This window comes from Macaca mulatta, chromosome 20, assembly GCF_049350105.2.
Source record: "Macaca mulatta isolate MMU2019108-1 chromosome 20, T2T-MMU8v2.0, whole genome shotgun sequence".
Taxonomy (NCBI): Eukaryota; Metazoa; Chordata; class Mammalia; order Primates; family Cercopithecidae; genus Macaca; species Macaca mulatta.
Window position 1 is genome coordinate 71,746,270 of NC_133425.1, and position 25,541 is coordinate 71,771,810.

A 25,541-nucleotide genomic window follows, 5' to 3' on the forward strand; every position below is an offset into this window, starting at 1 on the left:
AGGACATATAAAGTTCATTTTACTTCTAGATATTTTATGTACTTAATAATATAATAACATATTTATATTCTATGTCTATTAGGAGGTTACTATTTATATGCAAGAGTCATTGATTATTGAATGTTTATCATTTATTTTTATTTGACTCCAATAATTTTGGGAAGATGTAAAGTTTAATAGAAAATCTTTTTGTCTATAAAAGTCAACTGGTAGAGCTGAGTCCCAGCTCAACAATAACCTAAGTTGCATTATTTTAAAATGTGTAAAAGATTTTAAATATAAATTATGAGGAAAAATGAAAAAAGCTTCAGATAAAATATTAAATTTCCTCTAGGGTAAGTTGTTTGCTTTCATGTTCTGTTGAAGTAATGCCTTTTGATGGCTTAGCTAAATTATGGGCTTTGGAGTCAGAAAAGCCTGGAATTAAATCCTTGTGCTGCCACTTTCTGGCTGTGTGACTTTAGGCACATAACGTCTATAATTTTCATTTTCCTCAGTTGTAAAGTGGGAAAAAAAATAACTACTTCACAGAGTTGATGCAAATATTAAAGCTACCTAATACGTTTCTGCTATGTCTGATGCTGAGCCCCTAACTTTCATGTTGAAAACATTTAAATTGATCACATAGAACACAATCACTAATTGTTATGGTCCAAATATTTGTGTCTCCCCAAACTTCGTATATTGAAATCTTAACCCTCAACAAGATGGTATTAGGTGGAGCCTTTTGGGAGGTTATTAGGTCAAGAGGCCTGTTATGGAAATGCAAGTAGTTTTCTTATAAAAGAGACCCAAAGGAGCTCATTCACCCTTCCACGATGTGAGACTACAGCTAGAAAGTGGCATTCTGTGAAACATGAAGTGGGCCTTCACCAGACACTGCATCTGCTGGTGCCTTGATTTTGGACTTTCCAGCCTCCAGAACTGTGAAAAATAAATTTGTGTTGTTTATAAGATACTCAGTTTATGACTTTTGAAGTGAGACCTTCTAAAATTTCTTTTTTCTCTCTGAAAAGTTTTGAGATAATATAGGGAACATAAAAGTACAGGATTTATACACAAATCAGAAGAGTACTTTATTAGTGAGACAAAGATCCAAAGCACAAAACTAGCTTGGCATGTGTTAGAAATGCAGATTTCAGGGCCCTCCCTACAAATTTAGTACATGGGAGCAAGATTTGTTTCTACAAAAACACCAGAATTACAAGTAATCCTGACATAAACTAAAGTTCAGAATCTTTAAAGGAAGACATAAATGTCCCTGTAATAAAATTATTATTTTTTTAAAAAGATAGACCTTTAAATCCATGCATTCCTTTATGAATTGTTATGGTAACAATTCTCCATAGCACATTGAGGAAAGGTTCCTGGGCAAAGGAATACATTTGAAACTCAGCAGCATTCACTGAACTTTTCAAGTAACGTAGCATCAATCCCATGCATCATTCACAAACATTCTGAAAATTTCCATTAAGTATTAAAATCCAAAGCACAATCTTGGTTATGTATAAAAAATTTCAACAAGTGGAGCAAAAATTGCAAATATTATTGATCAGTTAATAAATATAATAAATAGTAACTGCATATTTTTCCAAGTGACACTGGCATTAGAAAGTTATTTAAGGTATCCAGAGTGCTACTAAGTAATGCTTTTGCCTGCTGTATTGCTATACACTCTTCCTATGTCTGTCTCCATTATTTTATTATTATAAAATTAATACATGCCCATTAAAAAATCTAGATTTGACTGGAATGTGCTGTAAGTCCCGTATTCCCAACCTCACAATTTTCCTTACCCTCCATAAGAGATAATTGCTAAAAGTTTTGAATATGACAGTGATATTTTTATTAATATAAACTATGTATCATATATTCTTAATGTTTTCAAAATTTAAATAGTTCATAACGTGATCAAGTGAAAAGTGAAAGGCTGTCATTTGCAGATGTCTTACTGCATTTACCTGTCGGCTGTCACTGTCACAGTGCATCTTTTCTCCCAGTCCCTTAAGACGCCAAAATCATTGAACTTACATTAATTTTGAAACAAATGTGAGATCTTTTGGAGGGTAATTTAATTAATCATCCAGCTGTTCACTGTGCAAGAAATTATAATTAGGGATTGTGTTAGCCTGCCAGTGGCACTTAGGAAATAGAATCAAAAGTATAAGATCTAAGGTCCTCAACCTAAGCTACACATTACTCTAATTTGGAAAGCTTGTAAAGACATAAGCATGCAGGCTGGGTGTGGTGGCTTACGCCTGTAATCCTAACACCTTGGGAGGCCAAGGCGGGCAGATCATTTGAGGTCAGGAGTTTGAGACCAGCCTGGCCAACATGGTGAATCCCCTTCTCTAGTAAAAATGCAAAAAAAAAGTGCTAGCCATGGTGTCTGGGGCCCGTAATTCCAGCTACTTGGGAGGCTGAGGCAGGAGAATTGTTTGAGCCCAGGAGGTGGAGGTTGCAGTGAGCTACGATCGCGCCACTGTACTCCAGCCTGGGTGACAGAGCGAGACTCTGTCTTAAAAAAAAAAAAAAAAAAAGACATAAGCTTACACATACACACACACAAAGAGAAAGAGAGAACAAAAGCAATGCTTAGGCTCTGAGCGTTGAGAGTTTTAATGTGCAGTCTAAGTTTGGGAAACATTGCCCTATATCAGCCATCCTGAAGGAAATTGAAATAATCATATTTTTGGGCAAATCATCAGGATTTCCATAGAAATTGAGACTATTGTGTTCTAGAGGTTGGGTGAGAATAAGGTTTGGTTAGTGCAATATAGAAAACAGCTAACCTTTCTTACTAAACCTCAGTAAAAAATTTTGACCAGTGGAACAGAATGGAACCTTCTCAGGGGTCTGATTATCAGAGTCCAGATATCCATGGAATTAAACAGTGTTCTCCTATTTATGTTCTGGGAAACACTAGTCTAGAAATTTGCTCTGCAAAACAACAGCAACAATAGCAAAAACAGAGGGGAGCAGTTCTCTGGCCTTATATGTTTGAGATGCGCTAGGTAAGTGTCCCTGCCATGGGCTGATACATTGCAATTTGCACATTAGCATGTGACATGCTCTGAGAGGCCCTGTAATTGAGACGTCTGTGGAACTTTTGTTTTTAAGCTCAGTCTTTCTCAACCATACACATTCAACAAATATTTTGATGAGAATGACTTTGAGCTGAGGAATGTTCTAGGTATTACAGATGGAACACAATAAACCTCTCTGCTTTAGTAGAGTTTGTTTTCTAGGAGGATAAGATAAACAGGCAGATAATGATCAAGTAAGAGAAACCCCTCTTAAAATAATGAGAAATATAGAGAAAGTAGCAAGATATTTATGGGGGATGTCAAGTACACAGGTACTTTAGAGACTGTGATCAAAAAGGAACTGTCTTGGGGGTAATATTTTAGTCAAAGCTTAAAATGACAAGAGAGACTGGGCATGCAAAGATCTTGGGAAAGAGCTTTCAGAGCAGAATGGACTCTGCTGGTGCAAATCCCTGAGAGGACTAAACTTGGCTTGTTCGAGGAGGTCCAGTGTGGTTAGAGCATAATGGAGGTGGTTGCTGGAGACTGTGTTTGGATGAGGAGTTTGGATTTTGTTCTATGTGGTAAAGAAAGTTGGGGATGGCATAGTTTAATTTACCTCTACAAGTGTTACTATGTGTTCAGAGGGGAAGATATTGGGGATGATGGCAAAGAACAAAATAATAATAAAGACAAGGAAGAGGTTGTCAGGGTAGTTCTGGTGAGGTGATGCTTTGTTGAACTGAGTGGTCATATTGAGATAAAGAGATGCCCCGATTTTGGATATAATTTGGAGATGCCATCACAGCTGTGCCTGTGTTTTGTGAGCTTGAACATTTAGTATATGGGATACTGGTGGAGTAGGGGCCGGACGTAGGGGATTGACTGACAAGGAGAATCGAATTAATTTAACTATAAAACACCCAATCTTTTAAAAATGTATTAGAAAATGTTTTGGTAAATGATAGTAAAGGGATATTTGTGAAGTAGAAAGAAAAACAGGCAAATGATCAGATAGCCTGGGTATTGGTGTTTCTATTGTGTTTATCTTTGCCTTGGGCAGTCTACATGAGGTTGATCTTATTTGTTGACCCAGTCATGGGCAAGGGACTTACCATGAACCTGCAAATGTAGTTGCATGTTCCCTTATTATGAAAGAAAGAGATGGAGGAGAGGAGGAGAAGGAGGACCATGGTAAGGAAGCTGGGAAATAAAGATGAAATATAAATTATTGAGAACAACTTCTGCTTTGTGATGACTTCTCCACCTGTAGTCTTAACAGTTTGTTGTATGGAAGAAAACAAAAGATGCTTAGATGTTGGGTTCTGCAGTATGTGAGTTTTACAGGTGAGCTACCTATTATGTACATGCATCCTGATTTTATGGAAGAAACATGGTTCCTGATCCTACCATATAATGGTTGCAGTGCTTGCAAACACCAGAGGTTTTTTCTTTTCTTTCTCTCCTTTCTGACCTTTAATTTCCTTGTCTGCGATTTGACTGTGCTAACTTAGCATCATTCCCAAGATTTCTCTAGCTTTCAAATTCTAAAGTCCATAAGTTTAATTACAGGTCTTCCCACATTATTATTGTTTCCAGTGTCCCTTAACAATTTGAATGTGTGTATCTGGTATTGTGCTACTGAGGTTTAAAAACCTGTTATCTGAGTGTAGCTCCAACTTGAAAGTTGGGTGGTACTTTTCTTTTATGTTAATAAGTAAGATGAGAAGGTGAAAGAACCAAAACACATCATAGCTTAATTCATTCATCAATGATGTAAGCAACTTCTTTGTTGACTGAGATGATAGTTTTTCAACCCCTTGGAGAATATTTTCTCAATTTTTTTGTTGCTATTCACAATGTTAATTGCTATAGACATTGAACACTTTTACGTTCAATCTACAAGTTACACAAGCAGTTTTTATTGCAGGTATCATGGTTGAAAACTGATATAATGGGGTGGTAGAATTTAAACTCTCTTAAAAAGAAAAGTTGAAGCAACAGTAATTTGTGTGGATGGAGAGACATCGTGACATAACCGTTAACATGGTTTTCTTATAGAAGGTAGCACCATTCATAGTACAATGCAGATGACACAGTGTTCATAGACATTATAGGTGACAAACTGAAATGCATATTCTCCAGATACATTGATTTCCTTTTTTCCCTTTTCTCCTAGGGTTTTTCAGGAAATGCAAATGCAGACAGTGTTGTGTACTATAGACTCCAGCCTTCTATCAAAGCCCGATTTCTGCGCTTCCTCCCTTTAGAATGGAACCCCAAGGGCAGAATTGGAATGCGAATCGAAGTGTTCGGATGTGCATACAGTAAGTGTTTGTTTATCCAATACACTGACATAGATATCAAAAGAGATGTTTTAAAAGCCAAACTGCAAACTGAAATGGACTTTTTAGCTATGTAAAGAGATATAAAACATAGGAATAACTTTTGTGGAAAGCTTTTTTGTGTGTGCCTGTACATGCCAATATTGACTTTCATATTCAACTTTAACATTTTAATTCAGAGATGGAAGCACTTGATAGATAGATGGATAGATACATATTTATTGATATATGTGAATGCATTTATTCAAATAGAATATTATTGACTAGATTGTAACTTTCAAGTATTAGAAGTTTCCTTCATGAGTTATATTTGATGATATTTCATTTAGGTATCCTGAGTCTAATAAAAGAGACAGTGTTCCATTGAGTTTAACCAACCATCTGTTATGAAACCAAAAACTATTTTTCTCTTTAGCCTACAAACAATATCATGCAATTCACTTTTAAATATGCTGTGCTCTCAGTATAAATTAATAGAAAAAGAAAAGACTTCTCCCAGAATATAATATGTGTTTAAAATACTTTCACATAAAAAAGATAAAAACCGCAGATTTCACTTAGGCTCCTCTTAATGAAGCATTTTATTATGTATATTTTTTTTGTGGGGAAGGGATGAAGGAGTTATTGATAGTGCACCTCAAGCCACATTATCCTGTTAGATACACTTTTATTATAGAACAATGGCTTAGTTGATATGATTTACAATTATCAGACTAACAGTGTGAGGTTTGAAGAGATTCAGTAATTTGCTCAGAGCCTCACCTATGAAATAATCTGGAAGAGAACCCAGGACTGCTCAACTTCACGGCATCACTTTTTTCTCTGCTAAACATTTATTTTTAGCTACTAAAGCTTTTTTCATACCTATGCTGTCACTTTGTGATGTAAGCCAAGTTCAGCTCTGATTCACTTTATTTACATAAAAGGAAAGCAGGTGATGAAGAGATCAAGTGACTTGTTGAAGTTGTTTAAACTCTGTCCGACAGACAGATCACATTGCGTGGTTTGTGTGGGTATTCTGTATTTCATGATGTTCTCAGTGTCCATCTCTACCATCAGACATATTTGACAGACCTGATTCCTCCAGGGCCTACAGAATAATACTAAAAGTATTAATATAATATTAATAGCAATAACACTAATAATAATATTAATAGCATTCCTTTCTATAACTCTAGAAATAGCACCGTTTCCTTCATGCTTATTATATGCACTATTCTAAGCAGTTTATGATTCCTCAAAGTAGCCCAGATAAATATTACTGGGTAACCGCTCCATCTACCTACTTTGAAAATGAGAAAGCTAAAGCTCAGAGAGGTTGACTTGCTCAAGCCCCGCAGACAGGAAGTGGCAGAGCTGGGTTTGCAGCCAAGTTTGCCAAACTCCAGAAAGCAAGCTTGTGTTGACATTTCCTCTAGTTGTTGAATAACAGAGGTGAGTCAGTGGCCAACTAACTTCTCACTATCTGTCTACCTTAATTGCAGGCTTTCATGGCCTCAACAACCCAGCTTAGCTATGCCATGTTAGTTCCTCACGTCACAATTCCTATACCTGAATAAAATCATGCATTAAAAAAATCCTACCCCCAATTATGATCCTGCAAACTAGAACTTGGACAGTAGTATTATTTGTCTTTGGATCACAGAGCTTAGCAAAGCTCATGCCACATGATGGACAACTAGTAAAATAAATTTCAAAGTGCTTCCTATTTATAGTTATATTCTCCACTTATTCAGAGCATCCACCTTGCAAAATATTTGTCTAGCACCGTATAAAAATAGCTAACAGTTATTGTGCGTGTGTTTTTTGTAGACATTCTACTAATTCATCCTCAACACTACTCATTTATTAGAGAGAAAACTGGGTCTTAGAAACATTAAGCAATTTGTTTAATACCACACACTTAGTATGCATTAAACCTAGGATATAAACTCAATATTAACAAATTTAACATTAAGAGCAACAGCTTAGTGGGACTGTTTATGCTGTTTTGCTGACTCTATAGCCCCAGGTATATTGTCTACATGGGAGTGATAGCTAAGGTACAGGCTCTTTTGAGTTATCTGCTGCTCTGTGGCTAATGATAACTCAAACCTCCCCCTCACCTGTCTTGATTTGAAACTCTCTGGAATGTTCTTTTTGTTGCGACTTCATTTGCTATCTTTGGTGTGAGCATACTGTCCATGTGTTTGGTCAATATTCTTTTCACATTGACCCATGGTTGAAGTAGTAGTACTGGGAGCCAACAGGATTTTGAACTCAAACTTAAACACATATAGTGAAATAGTGTGGCAGGATTTAATGACAAATGATGGCTGTGTAATTTTAAACCATTATTAAAGAAGAAAAAGTAATAAACTTAATGGATAAACATTCTTGTAGATAATCAGAAAATAACCAGAGAATGGGTTGGGCATGAGTACCTTATGGGAATGTATTTTATTAAATTGAATTTAATACCTCAATTACACCACAGTCATGCTCATATTTTCCACCTATTCATAGCATTGGCATTGTAATATATTAATTTATTAAAACATGATATTATATAGCCATCGTTTATTAAAGTTAATATGTGTCAGAGACTGTAAAGAATAAGCATATTCTGATTTGTTCCTAGCAATGTAGGGAAGCAGGCACATGAATATTGCCATTTCATGCAGGAGTCAGAGGAGACAAGCAGAATTGTCTACTGAATAAGACATACAGCTTGCTCTGGGTGACATGGCAAAGAAATAGCTAGGACTACTGGCTTTCCCTACCCTCAGAAGGAAGGACTGTAGTTGCTATCATCACAAGCATCCCGTTGCAAGATTTTGTCTGCAACTCCCTTAAGTAGCACAGACCCAAGATCAGATTGGATTTTCTCCAGACACAAAAGACCATTCTTGCGAAATCCCTATTAAAAGGAAAAGTGTTGGGAAGTGGGTAGAATTTCTTTACTGAATCACAGCCACAGGGCATCCATCCATGCCCAACAAAGTAGGTTTCCCCTGAGCTTGAGGAAAGCCCAAAGGATTGCATGCAACCAGCCATCCTCCCCTCCAGCTTAGCTACGCCATGTGCCTCCTCATCTGCACCAAATTAACGTGAGTCAGATGCGCTTTGCCTGAGCCATTCACTCAAGTGTAGCGCACCTCACAGACTGCTTCATCTCTCCTGACATACAAAAAGGTGAATTTAAGAGAAATTAGTAACTTCTGCAGAATTACACAACCCATGTTAGGTCTAGGATTTAAAATCAGCTCTATCATTTTCCTAAGCCAGTGCCCCTGATAACTATATGAATCATACATGTATTGAGCCTTTAACTATTTATTGGCACTTGCTAAAAAGAACTCTACTAGGTATTGGGTATAGGGAGATATTCTAAAGTCATATATATTTTCTTAATAAAAATAGGCATGTGCAGTGTTGGAAAAATTATATGAAATTATAAGTGTAAAATATACACTTATAATGTAGTGTAAAAAATTATATGAACTAAAAATTATATGAACTTATAAGTGTAAAATATTGTAGCATGAGTATAGGGTGTGAAGGATAAAGTAATTGATAAATTGTGGTTAGTATAAGAAAGTTTATAACGGTAGATTTTGAAACAAAGTTGCAGATATTTTCACATGGGAGACTGAGGGGATGGTCCAAATAGGAAAAATGCTGTGCCCCAGTCAAGCACAGGAAAGAGGATTGCTGGAATCATTACTCAAATGAGTATTTGAGTACAGTCATTCAGACTGAAATTAGGGCTATGGGTTAGAGGGTGAAATCTGGAGGCAGCAGCTCATTAGAAGGCTTTTACTCTTGTTTGGGCAAGTGATGGTAGAACCCCAACCTAGAGGAACAGCAATCAGTAAAAGGGGAGGAAGGGCCAGGCGCAGTGGCTCATGCCTATAATTCCAGGACTTTGGGAGGCCGAGGTGGGCGGATCACCTGAGGTCAGGAGTTTGAGACCAGCCCAGCCAACATGGTGAAACCCTGTCTCTACTAAAAATACAAAAATTAGCCGGGCGTAGTGGCGCATGCCTGTAATCCCAGCTACTTGGGAGGCTGAGACAGGAGAATCACTTGAACCCAGGAAGTGGAGGTTGCAGTGAGCCAAAATCATGCCACTGCACTTCAGCCTGGGCAACAGAGTGAGACTGTCTGAAAAGTAAAGGAGGAGGTAAGCAAATTCAAAATATTCTGAGGATATTGAATCAAGAGACCTTGGTCATTGTATGAGGGAACACTGAGTTATCAAATTTGCTTTTTTTTTCTTTCCTCCCTTGGTCCTTTTTTTTTTCCTTCAAATTTGAACACCTGTCTGGAAGGGGGTGCCATTTACTAAGATGGGATGAGACAATAAATAGATTGTGGAAGGAAACAAGAGATAGTCCCGTTGTTGACACATTGAGTTCAAGTGCCTATGATATGTGGAAGATTGGAACTCCAAGCCCTCTGAGTTGAAGATGTCGAATTAAAACCTATATAAATGTCATTATTGTTAGTAAATCATAAAGTATTCTACTTATTGTACTACTGTTAATAACAAACGTGTGAAGTGCTATGTTTGAACAACTACTCATGTCTTGAAAAATGGGAATGCATTTCTGCCATAATAAAAGCAGCTCCTTTGTACTGTTTTTCAGGTGGAATAAATATTTTTATAACAGGCTCCCCTTGTGCCTAGTACGTATTTGCTGAAGTCACAGATGCAAGCCTATCCTGTGATTATTGCAGGAAAATGGCTTTTGTGAGAACCACACATAAATTGCCCTCTACCCCAACGAGTTAGGGCAATAATTTGTTATGAAGGAACATCAAGTGAATGGAAAATCCATATCAAAGAGCATGTTCTACTTTTATGTCAGTAAACTTGAAGTTGTTTCCTGAGTAATGAGAGAAGTAGAAGCTAAATTTTATGGGATCAAAGAGAAACTATAAATTTCAAATATCTTGGCCATAGCAGTAGTGATCATGTTTATAGATCTAGAGAAGAAATGTATAGAAATAAATTACTGGTGGGAGAAAGAAAGAAAAAGAAAAGAAAATGATGCTACAGAAACAATACTATATGTCTCAAAGAGAAGTAAGCAGTGGTGAACAAAGGAAAATAAATGGGTGAAAGTGAATATATCTGCAGTGTCCTTAGGAAGCAGCAATTAAGCCACAGGAGATAATGTTATTTAATTGTGGATGACTTGCTGAGGCAGTTGTCCTTAGTGGAAATTCTAAATTCCTTTTCTCTAGTTACTGTATAAATATCCTCATTTTGCAGCCTATGATCATCTCTTCCTCATCCCCAACAGAATAAGAGCATCCAACTGTCAAGCCATACTCAACTAATTTGTTCCTTTGGCAAACCATGATTTTATGATTTTTCTAGCCTTAGGGTTTCTGCAGGATGCCTAGGGCAATCACCATGTACCCAGCCTTCATTTCTCTATCTGGACAACTCTCTTACTCATCCTTCTTTTCTCAGCGTAGGAATCTCTGGTTCTGACAACTTCTCTAATACCCCATGTTCAAATCAGGAAATGTTTCCACCCACTTGTAGAACAGCTTTTCTTCTCCCAATCATAACATGCCCACGTTATACTAGGTTGCAACCAGACACTCTTTTTTTGTTACTCTGGATGAAGAATAATAACACTAATGTGTTATTATTATTAATAATAACACTAATAATAATATTAGTCTTCTGGATGAAGACTAATAACAAAAATGAAGGAATGAATGGGGGCAGGCTTAGTAAGCCTCAGGAATGCTTTCTCCATCATTCTAGTGTGCAACTTGTTAAAGATCCAGCAATAAAGGTCAGAGCACCAGGAGAACTGAGGAAGAAGATTGGATATGATGAGTAAGTGTACAGATGTGTTAAATCATTGTGTTTAACTGTTTTAATGCAGACAGTTTAAGAGAAAATTATGGATCGTATTTAATATATCAAACAATCATTTTAAAACATATTAACTTTTACAAAACAGGAATGTACATTTTATTATTTAAAAAATTTCCGATTTTTTTGCATAATGTGAAGTTGGAATTATAACCATTAGCACATTTAAGTTTAGAAAACATGTAAATAGGAAATTTTTTAAAGTACCATAAAAAGCACAGACATTTACCTGGGTGAGAAAAATAAAACATTGAAAGACAGCTAGATAATAGTCTTTGTCTATTCAGGATGCTAATCTCTCATACCACATGTCTGGTTGGCGGAAAAATGAAAAGCCATACATTTGTTAGATTTACTAAAAGGATAGTTATAATTGAGTTCAATACCTACTTATTGAGCAGTTCCTACGTGCTAACTGCTAAAAGCTTGAATAGGGTGAATTAGACAGTTCTTACACTCAGATTATCTATCAGCTAACATAGTAGCTGAGAAATCCTGTTTTATGTCAAAGTTTAAAAAGAAGATAGATTCTGCTTGGTCTAAAATCAAAGAGTATAAATTCTGTAATTCTTCGCAAAGTTTATCATCTTGAGTTTGATGACAAGTGGAGTGTATTAGGGTTGTCTAGAAGGACAGAACTAATAAGATATATATATATTATACATATATATACACACACACACATATAGGAGTTTATATAAAGGGATATACATATCTAATAAGATATATTTATATACAAATATATTTATAAATATACATACTATACTTGAAATAATATTGAAATGAAAAAATATAAAGGGGAGTTTATTAAGTATTAAGTAGTTTATTGAGTATTAAGTATTATTGTTAAGTAATTATTAAGTTCTGTCCACATAAGATTATGACACAAAGCCAGAGAATTGATACACCTCTGAGGCAAGAAAGTAAAGGTATACTGCTGGCCTTGCCAGCTGAAAGCAAATTGCTTCTGGTGGGCCTTATGGACAGGAATGGAGAAAAAGGCACTTGCGAAGTCAATGGCTGCACACCAGGTACCAGGAGATGTGTTAATTTGAGCAGGTAATGAAACCACATCTAGTACAGCATTGCAATTTGAATCACCACTTGGTTAAGCTTACAATAATCCACTGTCATTCTCCAAGATTCAACTGTCTTATGCATAGGCCACATGGGAGAGTTGAATGGGGATGTGGTGGGAATCACCACCTGTGTGTCTTTTAAGTCGTTGGTGTTTTCACAAATCTCTGCAACCCCTCCAGGGATGCGATATTGTTTTTGATTGACTATTTTTCTTGGTAGAGGAAGCTAGAGCTGGCTTCCATTTGACCTTTCCCACTTTAATAGCCCTCAACCTATCAGGCAGGGAGCCAATGTGGAGGTTCCACCAGCTGCTAAGTATGTCTGTGCCAATTATGCGTCCTGGCACTGGGGAAATGACCACAGGGTGAGTCTGGGGACACACTGGACCTACTATAAGTTGTACCTGAGCTAAAACTCCATTAATCACCTGACCTCCATAAGCCCCTACTTTAACTGGAGGACCACAATAGTGTTTTAGGTCCCCTAAAATCAGTGTCAGCTCAGAGACAGTGTCCAGTAGTCCCTGAAATGCCTGATTCCTTTCCTTTCCCCTGTGCCCAGTTACCCTGGTAAAAGGCTGGAGGTCTCCTTGGGGAAGGATGGGAGAAAGATTAACAGCATAAATTGTCAGTACGGTAGTAGGGTCCTTCCTCAAGGGGATCTGGCCTCCCCTTCATTCAAGGGGTTCTGGTCTGTAAACTGGCTCAAGTTTGGAAATTGAAGGGCCATGATTCTCTGTTTTCATAATTCAAATTATTATTTTGTCCATTTGACCTAAAAATTTTCTGCTTATATAAATTAAGCAGGAATGCAGTAGGCTTCCTATCAATTTCACTTCTAGGAGCGCTGTGATTAATTAGCCAATGCCAGAGTTCTACACGGTCAGACTATTCTGATTGCTGCTTTGCCTCTGCTGTCCATTACAGTAGCTATGCCCACCTTGCCTTTGATGGCTGAGTGCTGCCACTTGGCCCCTCCCACCTCAGGATCCAGTTATTCCCACTGTATTTAAATTTTGTAGTTGAGTGACTGCGGTTCCCACTGTTAGATCTGACATACAGAGAAGAGCAATTATAGGGCTTTTAGAAGATGCAGATGCTGCCCTCACAAATCTGTTTCACAAGGCATTGGTCAAGGGTGTATCTTCTAGACCCTCCCAACTGGGATGAGTAGGTCTAAAGTGGCTAATCCACTCTACCATCCCAATCTCCCTAAGCCTTTGGATTCCTTTCTCTACATTAACCCAAGGGACATCAGGCTTCCAGCTTACTCACAGTGGGCCATCTTTTAATCCACATTTCAGCTAACCAAGCAAACAAACTGTTAGAACCTTTTTTTAACTCCCTGAGCTGCAACATTAAATGCAGAATACCTACTTAGTAGGCTGAAATCAATAAATTCAGCCTGATCCAATTCTATGTGCCTTCCACCATTATCCCACACCCTTAATATCCATTCCCACTCCTGTTCTCCAGATTTCTGTTCATATAAATTAGAAAACTCAAGAAGTTCTTTTCAAGTGTAGTGCACTTCCTCATGGGTCACACTCTGAACCTCACCTCTAGGGGTCCACCTGGACTTTAGTCTAGTTATAGGTCTAGAAGCAAATGGGTTGCCTCCTGAGGAGAATCAACATTATCTTGCCTGGCAACTGCCTCAGGGGAGGCCATCACTGTTGGCTCAGGCAGCGCAGGGTTTATCTCCTCAGACAAAGGTGGAAAGGCTGATGGCAGCATGGGTTGGGGAGAGGATGTTGCCATTACTGGAGATCGGGAAGCTGTTTCTTCTGGCAAGAAAGTTTCATCAGAATTTATAAGCTCAGTGTCCCCAGCTTCATCAGATTCCTCCCACACGTCCCCATTCCAAGTTGCAGGGTCCCATTCTTTTCCAATCAATGCCCTCACTTTAACAGTAGACACCTGGTGAGGCTGTGCATCCACTTTTCGTTGCAGGTCAGCCACTCACATGATAAGAGCCTGTGTCTGATTTTCCACAATTTCAGCTCTTTCTCTAAAGGAGATACGACTCTGTCTCAGGGCAATCTTAGAAGATTTGAGGCTCAGTATCTGCTTCTGAAGCCAGGAGACAGAATCCCTAAGTTCATCATTTTCTTTCATCACTTTGTCCAGTGAACTTAGGAGCAACCAACCAGCTTCACTATGTTCCTTGGTTCTCCACATATTCTCCACATATGGTCAAAGGTATTATGTATAGAGTCACTAAACTCCTTGCCTCTCATGAGTGGTAAATCAGGAGTGTCAAATGCATTAATTTTGCCTAACTCTGTAAACAGTTAAAGCCAAGGACCATCAGTGTTCTCCATACTATTAGAAGTACAGTCCTTAGCATTTTTGGGTCTAATCATATTAAGCAGCCAACTCCAGAAACCCCCAAACAACTAAAGAATTCTATCCTTAATATTCTGTTCCTGTAGAACTACTCCTGGTACCAAAATCTGTATTAGTCAGTATTAATCTAATACAGAATATCTATCTATCTGTCTGTCTGTCTGTCTATCTATCTATCTATCTATCTATCTATCTATCTATCTATCTAGGAGTTTATTAAGGAATATTAATTCACATGATCACAAGGTCCCACAATAGGCCGTCTGCAAGCTGAGGAGCAAGGAAGCTTGTCTGTGTTTCAAAGCTGAAGAACTTGGAGTCCGATGTTTGAGGGCAGGAAGCATCCAGCATGGGAGGAAGATGTAGGTGGGGAGGCTAAACCAGTCCAGCCTTTTCATGTTTTTCTGCCTGCTTTGTGTTCGCTGAAAGCTGATTAGATGGTGCCCACCCAGATTACGGTTGGGTCTGCCTTCCCCAGTCCACTGACTCAAATGTTAATCTCCTTTGGCAAACCCTCACAGACATACCCAGGATCAATATTTTGCATATTTTAATCCAATCAAGTTGACACTTAGTATTAATCATTACCTGGAGTTATATTAAAATTAAAATAAGACTAGCTATTAAGATACTAGAAAATAAGGAAACTATGAAAACCTATCAGGGTCATGGCAAAAGAATTCAGCATCAGTTGAAGAGGCTCTCACTGACCAAAAATGAAAATGTTTTAGCATCAATAAGGATAGTCACTGCCAAGTTTTGAAACAAATTAAATATTTCAAAGTTTATGTTTGAGTCAATGGGTTCATGATAATAATTGAAAAAGCCCCATTGATCACCTATGAGAGACATAAAGAGCCAACTCCTTAGTTTGAAAACTAATAAATGAAGAGAGGAAACACATAGCATATCTTACTTTTCCTGTATAACTTGTACCTCAAGGTAACCAGATAGAAGAGAGGAGTATCTCTTTAATTAAATATTTTAGGTAATAAATAAAAAGGAAAATAGAATCAGAAAATGTCTGTTTGGCAGCCCTAAATAAATGACTGGTTCAAGCTAACTATGACAGTTTACAACAAGGGAGAAGATCTCTTTTTCAGTATCAGTCATGGCAGTGTAGCTTTTATTGGACTAAGCTGCTGCCCATAAAAATTGTGTGTTAAATAAAATATATTTTAAAAGCCTGCTTCAGAGTTCTGAAGTTTAAGTTATTAATAAAATGAAAGAAACTGGAGAGGACTTGATTCTTGGAAGAAGGGAAGTAAACTTTGGGAAATCTACATTTATCTTGCTTTTACCAAAGGACCAGTAGAAAATAGCCAGATTTTACTAGGCAGCGGGGACAGAGGTCAGAGTTCAAGTTGCCAGAGAGGCTAGAAATTGAGTAGGGAATATTCAGAAGAAGATCAGCAAGCAAGGGTCCGTGTTCTTGCAGACACATTTCCCTCAGATCCTTGGCCAATTCTTGTAACTCACATGCTCAAGATGAAATGCCAGGCAGCTCTGGGGAAACCAGGAGAAAGAGTCTAAAGTCTAAAGATTTCAGTGTCTACCCTAGGACTGGAAGGGGATCACCTTGGAGTTCAAGTCCTGCCAATTTAGAGGAATTTGTTAAATACGTTGGGGTTTCAATGGAATGCCGCAAGGTAATCTGTCACAGGAATAGATTTTTTTTTTTTTTTTTTAAAGGGAAGAAAGAAATCCCATAGAGTATTGCCTTGGGAGTAAAGACTGTACCTGAGGATGTATTGTTATATCCTAGGGCTAAGGACAAAACCAAAACAGACTTATTCAACAAAACCTGGAACTAAGCCTTCACAGTGTCTAGGTGATCAGCCAGTAATTTACCTCCCTATGGACCACTTCCATTTACTTCCCGCCAGTGCCCTCCAGCCCTCCACTGTCTCTCCCACACTCCTAACAGTCCTCATCCCTCCCATACCCACACTCTCCCTTTTCCCGCTTCCTCCTTCTTTCCTGGCCCCTGCTGACATATAGGGTTACCTACTCAGTTTAAATAGCACTTCCTTAAAGATATTGTCCCCGATCACCAACCAAATCCAAATCTCCGTGTCCAAAACTCTCCTGTAACCCTGTCCTTTCCTTCCATGCTTTGGAATTTGTACATTTGTCTGTACATATGTATAAATGTAAATATGTACAATTACAACTTGTAAATATGTACAATTACATATCTTTACTACACTGTATTTTTAATAGACCAATTATAATTGTACATATTTACCAACTTGTAATTGTACATATTTACATTATACTGTGTAAATATGTCTGTACACACAGGAGGATTTGCCTGCTCTCTTCCTTCAGGATGGAGCATCCCTGAGGACAGATGTGTTCACTGTAGCAACAGCAGCTCCCACCGTAGCACCTGGCACGACATTCCATAAGTATTGGTTAAATGGTTGAATTTAAAAATGTCTGATTATCCATGATGTAAATAGTATCATAAATAGATAAAAATCACAAATGTATTACATTCACACAGCAGCAGTTGATCAGATAACTTTGAGATAAACATGTGATTTCAAGTGTTGTTATTATTAAAATGATAACAGTATACAAAATAATCAATGTTGAGGCATTTTGATATTTCCATTTAATCCCTCTAGCATCTTTGTATAGTATGAGAGGCTGTAATTTTTCCATACATAGCCAAATAAGGAAACTAAGAATCAGCATTTAGGTGACGTCTGTGACATTACAAAAGTTGCAAATAAATATTAGAGGCAAAAATGCAACTTACATCCTCCGGTGATGCATGCAAGTGTCCTTGACATAGTAGATGTTACTAATTTCAAATCTGTTTAAAAGGTTAATTTACCTTGATAAAAATTAAGTGAGAATGATCATGTTTGTTCCTATAACCTCCCGGTGTGTTGTTACTGACCTTAACTTGGTCTATTTAAAAACACAATAAGGTCACCTTTTCCCTGTGGTTATATATAACCCTTGATTTGTGTGCCTTCTTCCTCTTTACTGTATTAATTTTAGTTGTTTTAAACTTAAGAGTCCCTTAAATCGTTTTGTGTTCTGTTCTGCTACCATGCAAAAATAGTACAATCTATTTCCTGTTGATTTCTTGAGTACTTGGTCTCTCTTCTCCATTGCTTTAAAAAACCAATTCAGTAATGCAGGTCTCAAGTGCCTATCTATCATACTGCTACTTTAATATTTCACTGTATAATAGTTAAACAGCGACTCAGTCTGATTTGTGTTTCTTAGAAGTCAAAATTGGACCTCTGTTTGTTTAGTAATTGATGGACAATAATTTTCAAATAAATAAACAGTATGATCAGTGTTTAAGGCTGACTTCATGTTTAAGAAGAGTTTGGTCTGTACCCCTTTCCAGTTGATGAAATAGCTATGTTATTTTTTTCTCTGATCTTTGAAGGTAACATTCTAGTTCTATTTATGTTTTGGGGAGATTCCTAAAGAATTAATAAAAGACTCTAGTGTCTTTTTCAATCACTCTTTCATGACCTTCAAATACAGTTAATTTTCTATTATTGAAAAGTTGATTTTCTAGTTTACACATTTTCTATTCCAATTTTTCTCTTTTAAGTTTTTAGTCATCTGACCTCAGCAAAAATTCCGTGATTCATAGTTTAACTCACAGAATCAGTTTATCCCGAAAACATCTTCCAGGAACAAATCTCTACCACCTCCACAATTATCTGCAAGTACCACCCACAGTATAAATAACTAAAACATTCATTTCCATGGTACAATTCATTTCCAGGTCCAATTCAATATGCACTGAGGTTATTTATTTTCAGAGAATAGGTTTATGGAACCTACTTGTTCTTCCTATTAAACAACCCTCATGCTGCCATCTGCCTCAGAATCACTTAGGGACCTGTATTCCTGTTCCAGGTTAGAATTCCAGAGATTATAATTTGGCCAAGCCCAGGAAGTTGAATGTTGAATGTTTATGGAGATCCCAAGGGATTCTTTTCCATTGGTTCCAATATAACTGGACCATAGAGCGCAGTTTATGCTCTTGAATATTTGTCTTGGTAATTCACTTGGGGGTGTGGAGGACATTGTTTTTTCAAGTGACAACCCCTCAAAATTTGACAAGCCTCAGACTCCTGGAACAGGGGTCGGATGCAGGGATAAGGAGAAGATACCAGGAAAACCGGAATATATTACCATGAGGGGTGTGTGTGTATATGAAATATGCAATGATAGAAAAAAGTTTGCTGCTCAAGAAGGTAAAGCATTTTTACAATTTAGTTGACACCCTTCTCAGAGGCTGTAGCGGATCAACTCCCTCTCTTGCATGTCTTAGAAATCATTCAAGACCCAGCCGTGATACAAAAGCGGAGCTCTGAAGACAGGCATGAATAATTGCATCTCAGGGTTGTGTGTCTTCTCCAATTGACTATAAGCTCTTTCAAAAAAACAAAAAGTGTTCTTTATTTTTATGCATCACTGTGTCTTCCACAGTATTCACAGAAAGCTCTTCATAAATACGTGCTGCAGGAAAAAAGGCAGAATACACATTTTAGGAACACTACATCTGACACAACTCCCTGAAAGATATTTGAATATTTTCTATTGCAAAGCTCTTAATTCCATGGGAGATTGTATTTCTGAATTGTGTAAATAAAGCAAGCTATACCTACGGGCACAGGGAGAATTGATATGAGAGTAGGGCCTACAATCTTTTCAAGTCTCTTCTTTCCTCGATTCTTGCTCTAAATGTGAAGATTTGAGATGGAGGTATTCACTGAGGGGGAATCAGGTCACCAACAATTGCTGTGGTAAGTCAGCTTGGGTAGGAGCTGACAGACAGAGGAAAAGCCACAGAACCCACAGATGGCTTGAAATCATCCTTGCTGCATAACCTGGCAATGACATTGCTAATTAAGGGTTTTTGTGTACTTCAGCAATTCATTATTATTTAAAGAGTCACAAATACACCAAATGTACTTATTAAACTATTTTTTGCTGTGTACCTTTTCCTGTCCAATATTCTAACAATAAATCCTAGTGCTAGCATTAGTAGTCGTTAATATTCATTGATTGCTAATTGTGTGTCAGCTTCTAAAAACTAGGCAGATAAGCATGCATACAACAATCCTAAGAAGACTATACTATAATTCTCATTTTACAAATGAGACGACAGGGACAAAGAGGTTAAGTAACTCACTGTGATAGAGAGGATAATACCTACCTAATATCTTAGTCCCTGAAACCTGTGAATATGTTGTGTTACCATGGCAAAAGTGCTTTGCAAATGTAATTAACTTAGGGATCTTATAATGGGAAGATTATTTTGGTTTATCCAGGTGGACCTGATATAATCACAAGGGTCCTTATAAAAGGGAAGTAGGAGGCAGGGAGAGAGGGAAAGAAGAGATTTGAAGATCCTGTGACACTGATCTCATGAAGGAAGAGGCCACAAGCCAACTGATCAAAGGTAGAAAAGACAAAGAAATGGATTATTTTTTAGAGACTTCAGAAGGAAAAAACTCCTGCCAACACCTTGATTTTAGGACTTCTGAATTCTAGAATTGTAAGATAATAAATTTATGATGTATTAAGAGACTATGTTTGTGGTTATTTGTTTTACAACAACAATAGGAAGCTGTCTTAGTCCTTTTATGTTGCTATAACAGAATATCTGAGGCTAGGTAGCTTATTAAAACTAGAGGTTTATTTAGCTGATGGTTCTGCAGGCTGGGAAGTTCAAGAAGCATGGTGCTAACATCTGCCGGGCTTCTGGTAAGGGCTTTTGTAGGGTCAAAGCAGTGGAGAAGGTCAAAGGGGATGTGGAAAAGTGCAAAAAGGCAAAACCTGAGGGGTGTCCTGCTTTATAGCTACATACTCTTGCAAGAACAAATCCATTCTCATGAGAACTAATCAGTCTCATGAGAATAGGGATTTATTTGCTACCCTGAGAACAGCCACAAACCATTCATGAGGGATCTGCCTCATGATCCAAACCCTTTCCACTGGGCCTCAACTCCCAGCACTGCCACACTGGGGAACAGATTTCAATATGAGTTTTGGTGGAGACAAACCACATCCATAACGTGGCAGAAACTAATATACTTGCCCAAGTGAGAGTGAGGATTCAAACGCACACAGACTAGTTGCCTTAACTACTATGTCAACATGAAATATATATTATTACAGACAACTGAAAAGGGGGCTAGAGTAAAAAGAGGGAAATTTGTCAGAAAAATTTGCAACTGTTGTCAAAAAACTAGAATACATACCCTGCCCATAGTGAGCCGGTATATGACAGAGCCACATTATTAATCTTGATAATAACCCAATCATTAAAAATATAGAATGTAAAATATGTATAATATATATATGTAAATATATAAAACCTCAGTTAATAAGAATACTAATGAACAAATTCACTGTTAGAAAAATAATTCTTATTGATTTCAATCAAGCAACAAGTCTCCTTTTACATCTTTAGACTGTAGGTCTTTTGCTGTTACAAATTTTGTTAGGTTCAGATTTCACATTTTTCCTATGGACAGTTTTCTAATACCTATACTTTTCCTATTTATACAACTCAACTGTGTACAAAAGATTATTTTCCTAGCTTGGGCAACATGGAGAAACCCCATTTCTGCCAAAAATACAGAAAAATTAGCTGGGCATGGTGGCAAATTCCTGTAGTCTCAACTCCTTGGAAGGCTGAGGCTGAGGTTGGAGGTTCACTTGACTCTAGGAGATCAGGGCTGCAGTGAGCTGAGATTATGCCACTGCACTCCAGCCTAGGTGACAGAGGGAGATCCTGTCAATAAATAAATAAATAAATATTAAAAATTTTCCCAAAGGTATTTACAAAAGATAGGAATAAATATGATATTGACTGTCAATTTAAATATTAATTTTATTTTGGATGCTTAGTTTAGTGTTTCTGAAGTAAATATTGATTTGTACTAATTTTGGTAGTTCTGTTTACTCATATTAGATCTTTTATAGATTAGTACAAAACAAATACATATTGCTATGAATCACCCTGAAGTTTTTTATTTTTGTATCTATTTGCATTGCTGTTGCTTTTTTAAGAGCTCAGATGTCTGAGAATCTTTGTGGAATAGTGAAAATAAATTCTGGTGATGGCTAAGATTTGATATGTTGTGTTCTTAGTCGTTGATGTGAAGTCCAAATGTATTTTTTCAGTTAACAGTGTTAAATTTTCAAAAACATGAAGACATAATTTTCATTCAAATTCAGAATATACATATATCAAAGAAGTATTTGATTCACTAATGAAAGAATCAGAAGGATGGTAAAGCTAGTTTCAAAGAAAATTCAAGAGATTGAGTATATATATAGGAATCCAGGAAAGCAGGTTGGAATAATATTACTCGGTAGATACATAAGAAGTTAATACCCAACAAGACAATAAATCCATAACTTTTGGAGATTCTACCAGACAGAAGCCATTTGCATCTCTACTGAGCAAAAATCTACAGATGACGTGTAAATTTATAGAATCTGGCCTTAATTATTATTCTGCAATAAATTGTAAAATCAGAATTTATTAACTCACCTAGAATTAAATAATCCTTACCTGTTTACAGGTAAAGGTTTTTTCATTTTTTATTTAAAAAAAATTAAAAAAAATGACACTGAGGAGATGTGAAGTATTTCTTTGCTTTATTTCCATTTTTTTCTAATTTTTCTTAACAGTGGTAAGATCACTTTCAAGAGAATCTATATTCCTGTCTCTGTCACCAGCATTTTTGGACAGCTGGGTGCTGTCCAAAAGATATAGAATTCAAATGCTCCCTCTCTCTCTCAAAAGATTAATTGTTTCAGGTTTTTATATGATTAACTTTATGCCACGTAACTCAGTATTTTGTAATTGTTTAAGATGATTTTTTAAAGTATATCAAATGTCTTTGTGCAAATAACTTTTTATAAAAATTGCTTAGAAAAAAGTGACCTACAATGAGTGTTATATCTAAAATAATACTGTTAAAAATCATCCAGAATTTTTTTTTTTCATTTTGTGAGAATCTATTTCTATATATTATGTGTGTATCCTTTGAAGTTTTCCAATACTGATAATGTACCCGCGTTGTGAATTATACTTAGCTTTTTTTCTCTGAAGGGTATTGTTTACCTGCATGGGAAATCTGTGATGTAACTGTAGCCATTTTGTTGATTTCCCTCTTTCTGTACTTTGTTCCTTTCAGGTCCCCTTTTTCAAGGTGAGCCAACCTCACTCCTACTCTGAGTACTAAATTATTTCCTGGCACTCTAGTTTCTCAGCTATCCTCAGAGCTTTCTTTTATGACAGTGAATGGGACAGTGCTGGGAAAATGTCTAGGCCTCTTGAAATTAAATGTTCCAAGAGTAATCGAGTTTATGGGGACAAGTTGTAGGACTTGAAGACTGTAGAGAGTGGCAAGATTACTGATTAAGATCTCCCTTTGCCTCATGTTTCTAGACCTGAGAACTGAGAGAGCCGTTTATCAACTACCTTAAGTGACTCCAGCCTTCTGTTACTCTTGATCAGAATGCCTGTTACAACCTGTAATGCTTTTATGAACCTTGTTGTTTACTTCATAAATATTGTCTGTCTTCACTAAATGGAAGCACCATGAGGACAGGGGCCATATTTGTGTTGATTTTTTTTTTAATCCCAGAATCTGGCACACTGACTCAAATGTGATGGGTCAAATAAAGTTTTATTGAATGAATTCATAGAATTGCATCGTTGTGTACCTGTGAAGCAAGTAGACAGTAAGAATGACAGAAAATGACAAGTGGCTTTGGTTTAAGAGTATGCCATTGCTTTAGGCATCAATGGTTTTATATGTTTTCCTCTATGCCATTTTGCTGATTGAAATATTCCAGGCGCAAAAGCTTTAGGTGCCACAGAAGATAAATATCATCATTATAATGTAATAATAACAGTAGCGAAAGAGAAAAAAAGTACTAGTAGGCTACAGTAACACAAGGTAAACCTTTAGTGGGAAAAATTCTCTTGGTAGCTAATTTCAAAAATAGTCTTTATCTAAAATGAAATCGTTACTGTCATAGTTGCCTTTAAGTGATACATTAACACAGAGATAACTGCATTGCTCCAAATATGTCAGCATTTAAAGTCTGTCTTATTGGAATTTTTTTTAATTTATTGTAATCTAATAATCATAGGATGCATTATTTGTATATGACACAGTTATATTTTTACCATGCACATTCATTCATCTATGTAACAAGGAAGGATTGTTAGGCTAACATTATTCTTTCTACAGAATGCAATCTTTATTCATGTGCACTTGGTGAATGAATTCTTTATAAGCACATTAGCAAAATGTGAAAAAATAAAACCTCTGAGTCTTCAAAAGATGGCTGCGTAAAATAGTTGAAATAAATTTGCAAGGTGGTGTGTATAGACGTTTCACATAAAATATGATGAATAATCTGAATCAAATGCATATTTGGGCTTAAAGGAGCTATAATAATTTCATCAAATGAAACAAGATGAGTAAACTGGAATGTCATTTTGTTGACTGGAAGAGGCCAGCTTACCAGTTGAAAAATAGTTTCGTATTTTATTATATTTTTTGAGCCTCTTCATTTATTACATAAGTGTGCTCTCAAGGGTAATTGCCTTAAGAAAACTTTGACGTATGAATTGTAGGTAGTACTGTCAGGATTTCCAAGTGTTATGAGTTCTTTTTTATGTCTCTTGTTCAGGTGCAACTGATTTTGACAGATGTATTGTTATGTTACTGGTGTAACATGACATCTTTTTTCAGATGAACTGAATAAGAGTGATTTTGACAATAAGTAGATAAGACACGGTCAGAAAGTTGAAAAAAAACATGTCAATGGCACAGTTATGACACAAATACCACAGAACAGACCTTATCCTTAAGTCAGGGTCTTTCCAACAATGTCCTTGAGAAGACAGAAAATAGTATTACCCTTAAATACTATCACTTAGCCACAAATGTAATAAAATAAGACAAAACACAAAGCTCAGTTTCATATGTACTCAAAGTGGCATTTGCTGAGTCTATGCTATGTGTGTATATGTGTGTGTAAACCTCGTTAACATATTGTATGGATGAAAGAATTTTGAGATATCAAAACCACTTTTTCTGAAGCCAAAAAAAAATTAACTTTAGAATTTCAAGAACTCCATTGAAAAACATTGATTGTGAAATATGCAAAGTGATTTAATGTATATTAATTATAACTCTGTTTAACGGAATAAGAAGAAATAGCCTTTAATAATATGAGAAAATGGCCAGGCACCGTGGCTCACACCTTCAATCGCAGCACTTTGGGAGGCTGAGGTAGGCAGATCGCCTGAACCCAGGAGTTCGAGACCAGCCTGAGCAACATAATGAGGACTTCATCTCCATAAAAAATAAACAAAATTAGCCGAGCGTGGTAGTGCACACTTGTGCTTCCACCTGTTCGGGAGGTTGAGGTGGGAGGGTCGCTTGAGCCTCAGAGGTCAAGGCTGCAGTGAGCCGAGACAGTGCCAGTACCACTGCATTCCAGCCTGGGTGACAAAGAAGACCTCGCCTCAAAAAAATTATTATTATTTTTTTACTACATTTAGGAGTACATTTGAGAAATTTAGGAGTACATTTAAAAATGTATTTCTAGATCATGAATTTTGTAAATAGGTTAGTAAAGACGAAAATGAAATCAACCCCAGGTGTCAATAGGGAATTAGATGTTTGGTGGTCGTATTTTCCCTTACTGTTGATGGTCAGGAGCTGAACTACCAAGACAGTCCCTGACTTACAAAGATTAAGCTTACGGGTTTTTGACTTTACAGTAGTGCAGAGACAATATGCATTCAGTAGAAACCACACCTCAAGTACCTATC

General features: G+C 36.8%; 1 protein-coding gene across 1 annotated transcript in view; it reads left to right on the forward strand.

The window, feature by feature from the left end:
• Positions 1-25,541, forward strand: part of CNTNAP4 (contactin associated protein family member 4) — a 279,240-nt gene that overhangs the window by 146,618 nt on the left and 107,081 nt on the right. The window contains exon 4 of the mRNA XM_028841115.2: positions 5,206-5,353. Within this exon, the coding sequence (XP_028696948.2) occupies positions 5,206-5,353 (148 nt within the window). The remainder of the gene's footprint in view (positions 1-5,205; positions 5,354-25,541) is intronic.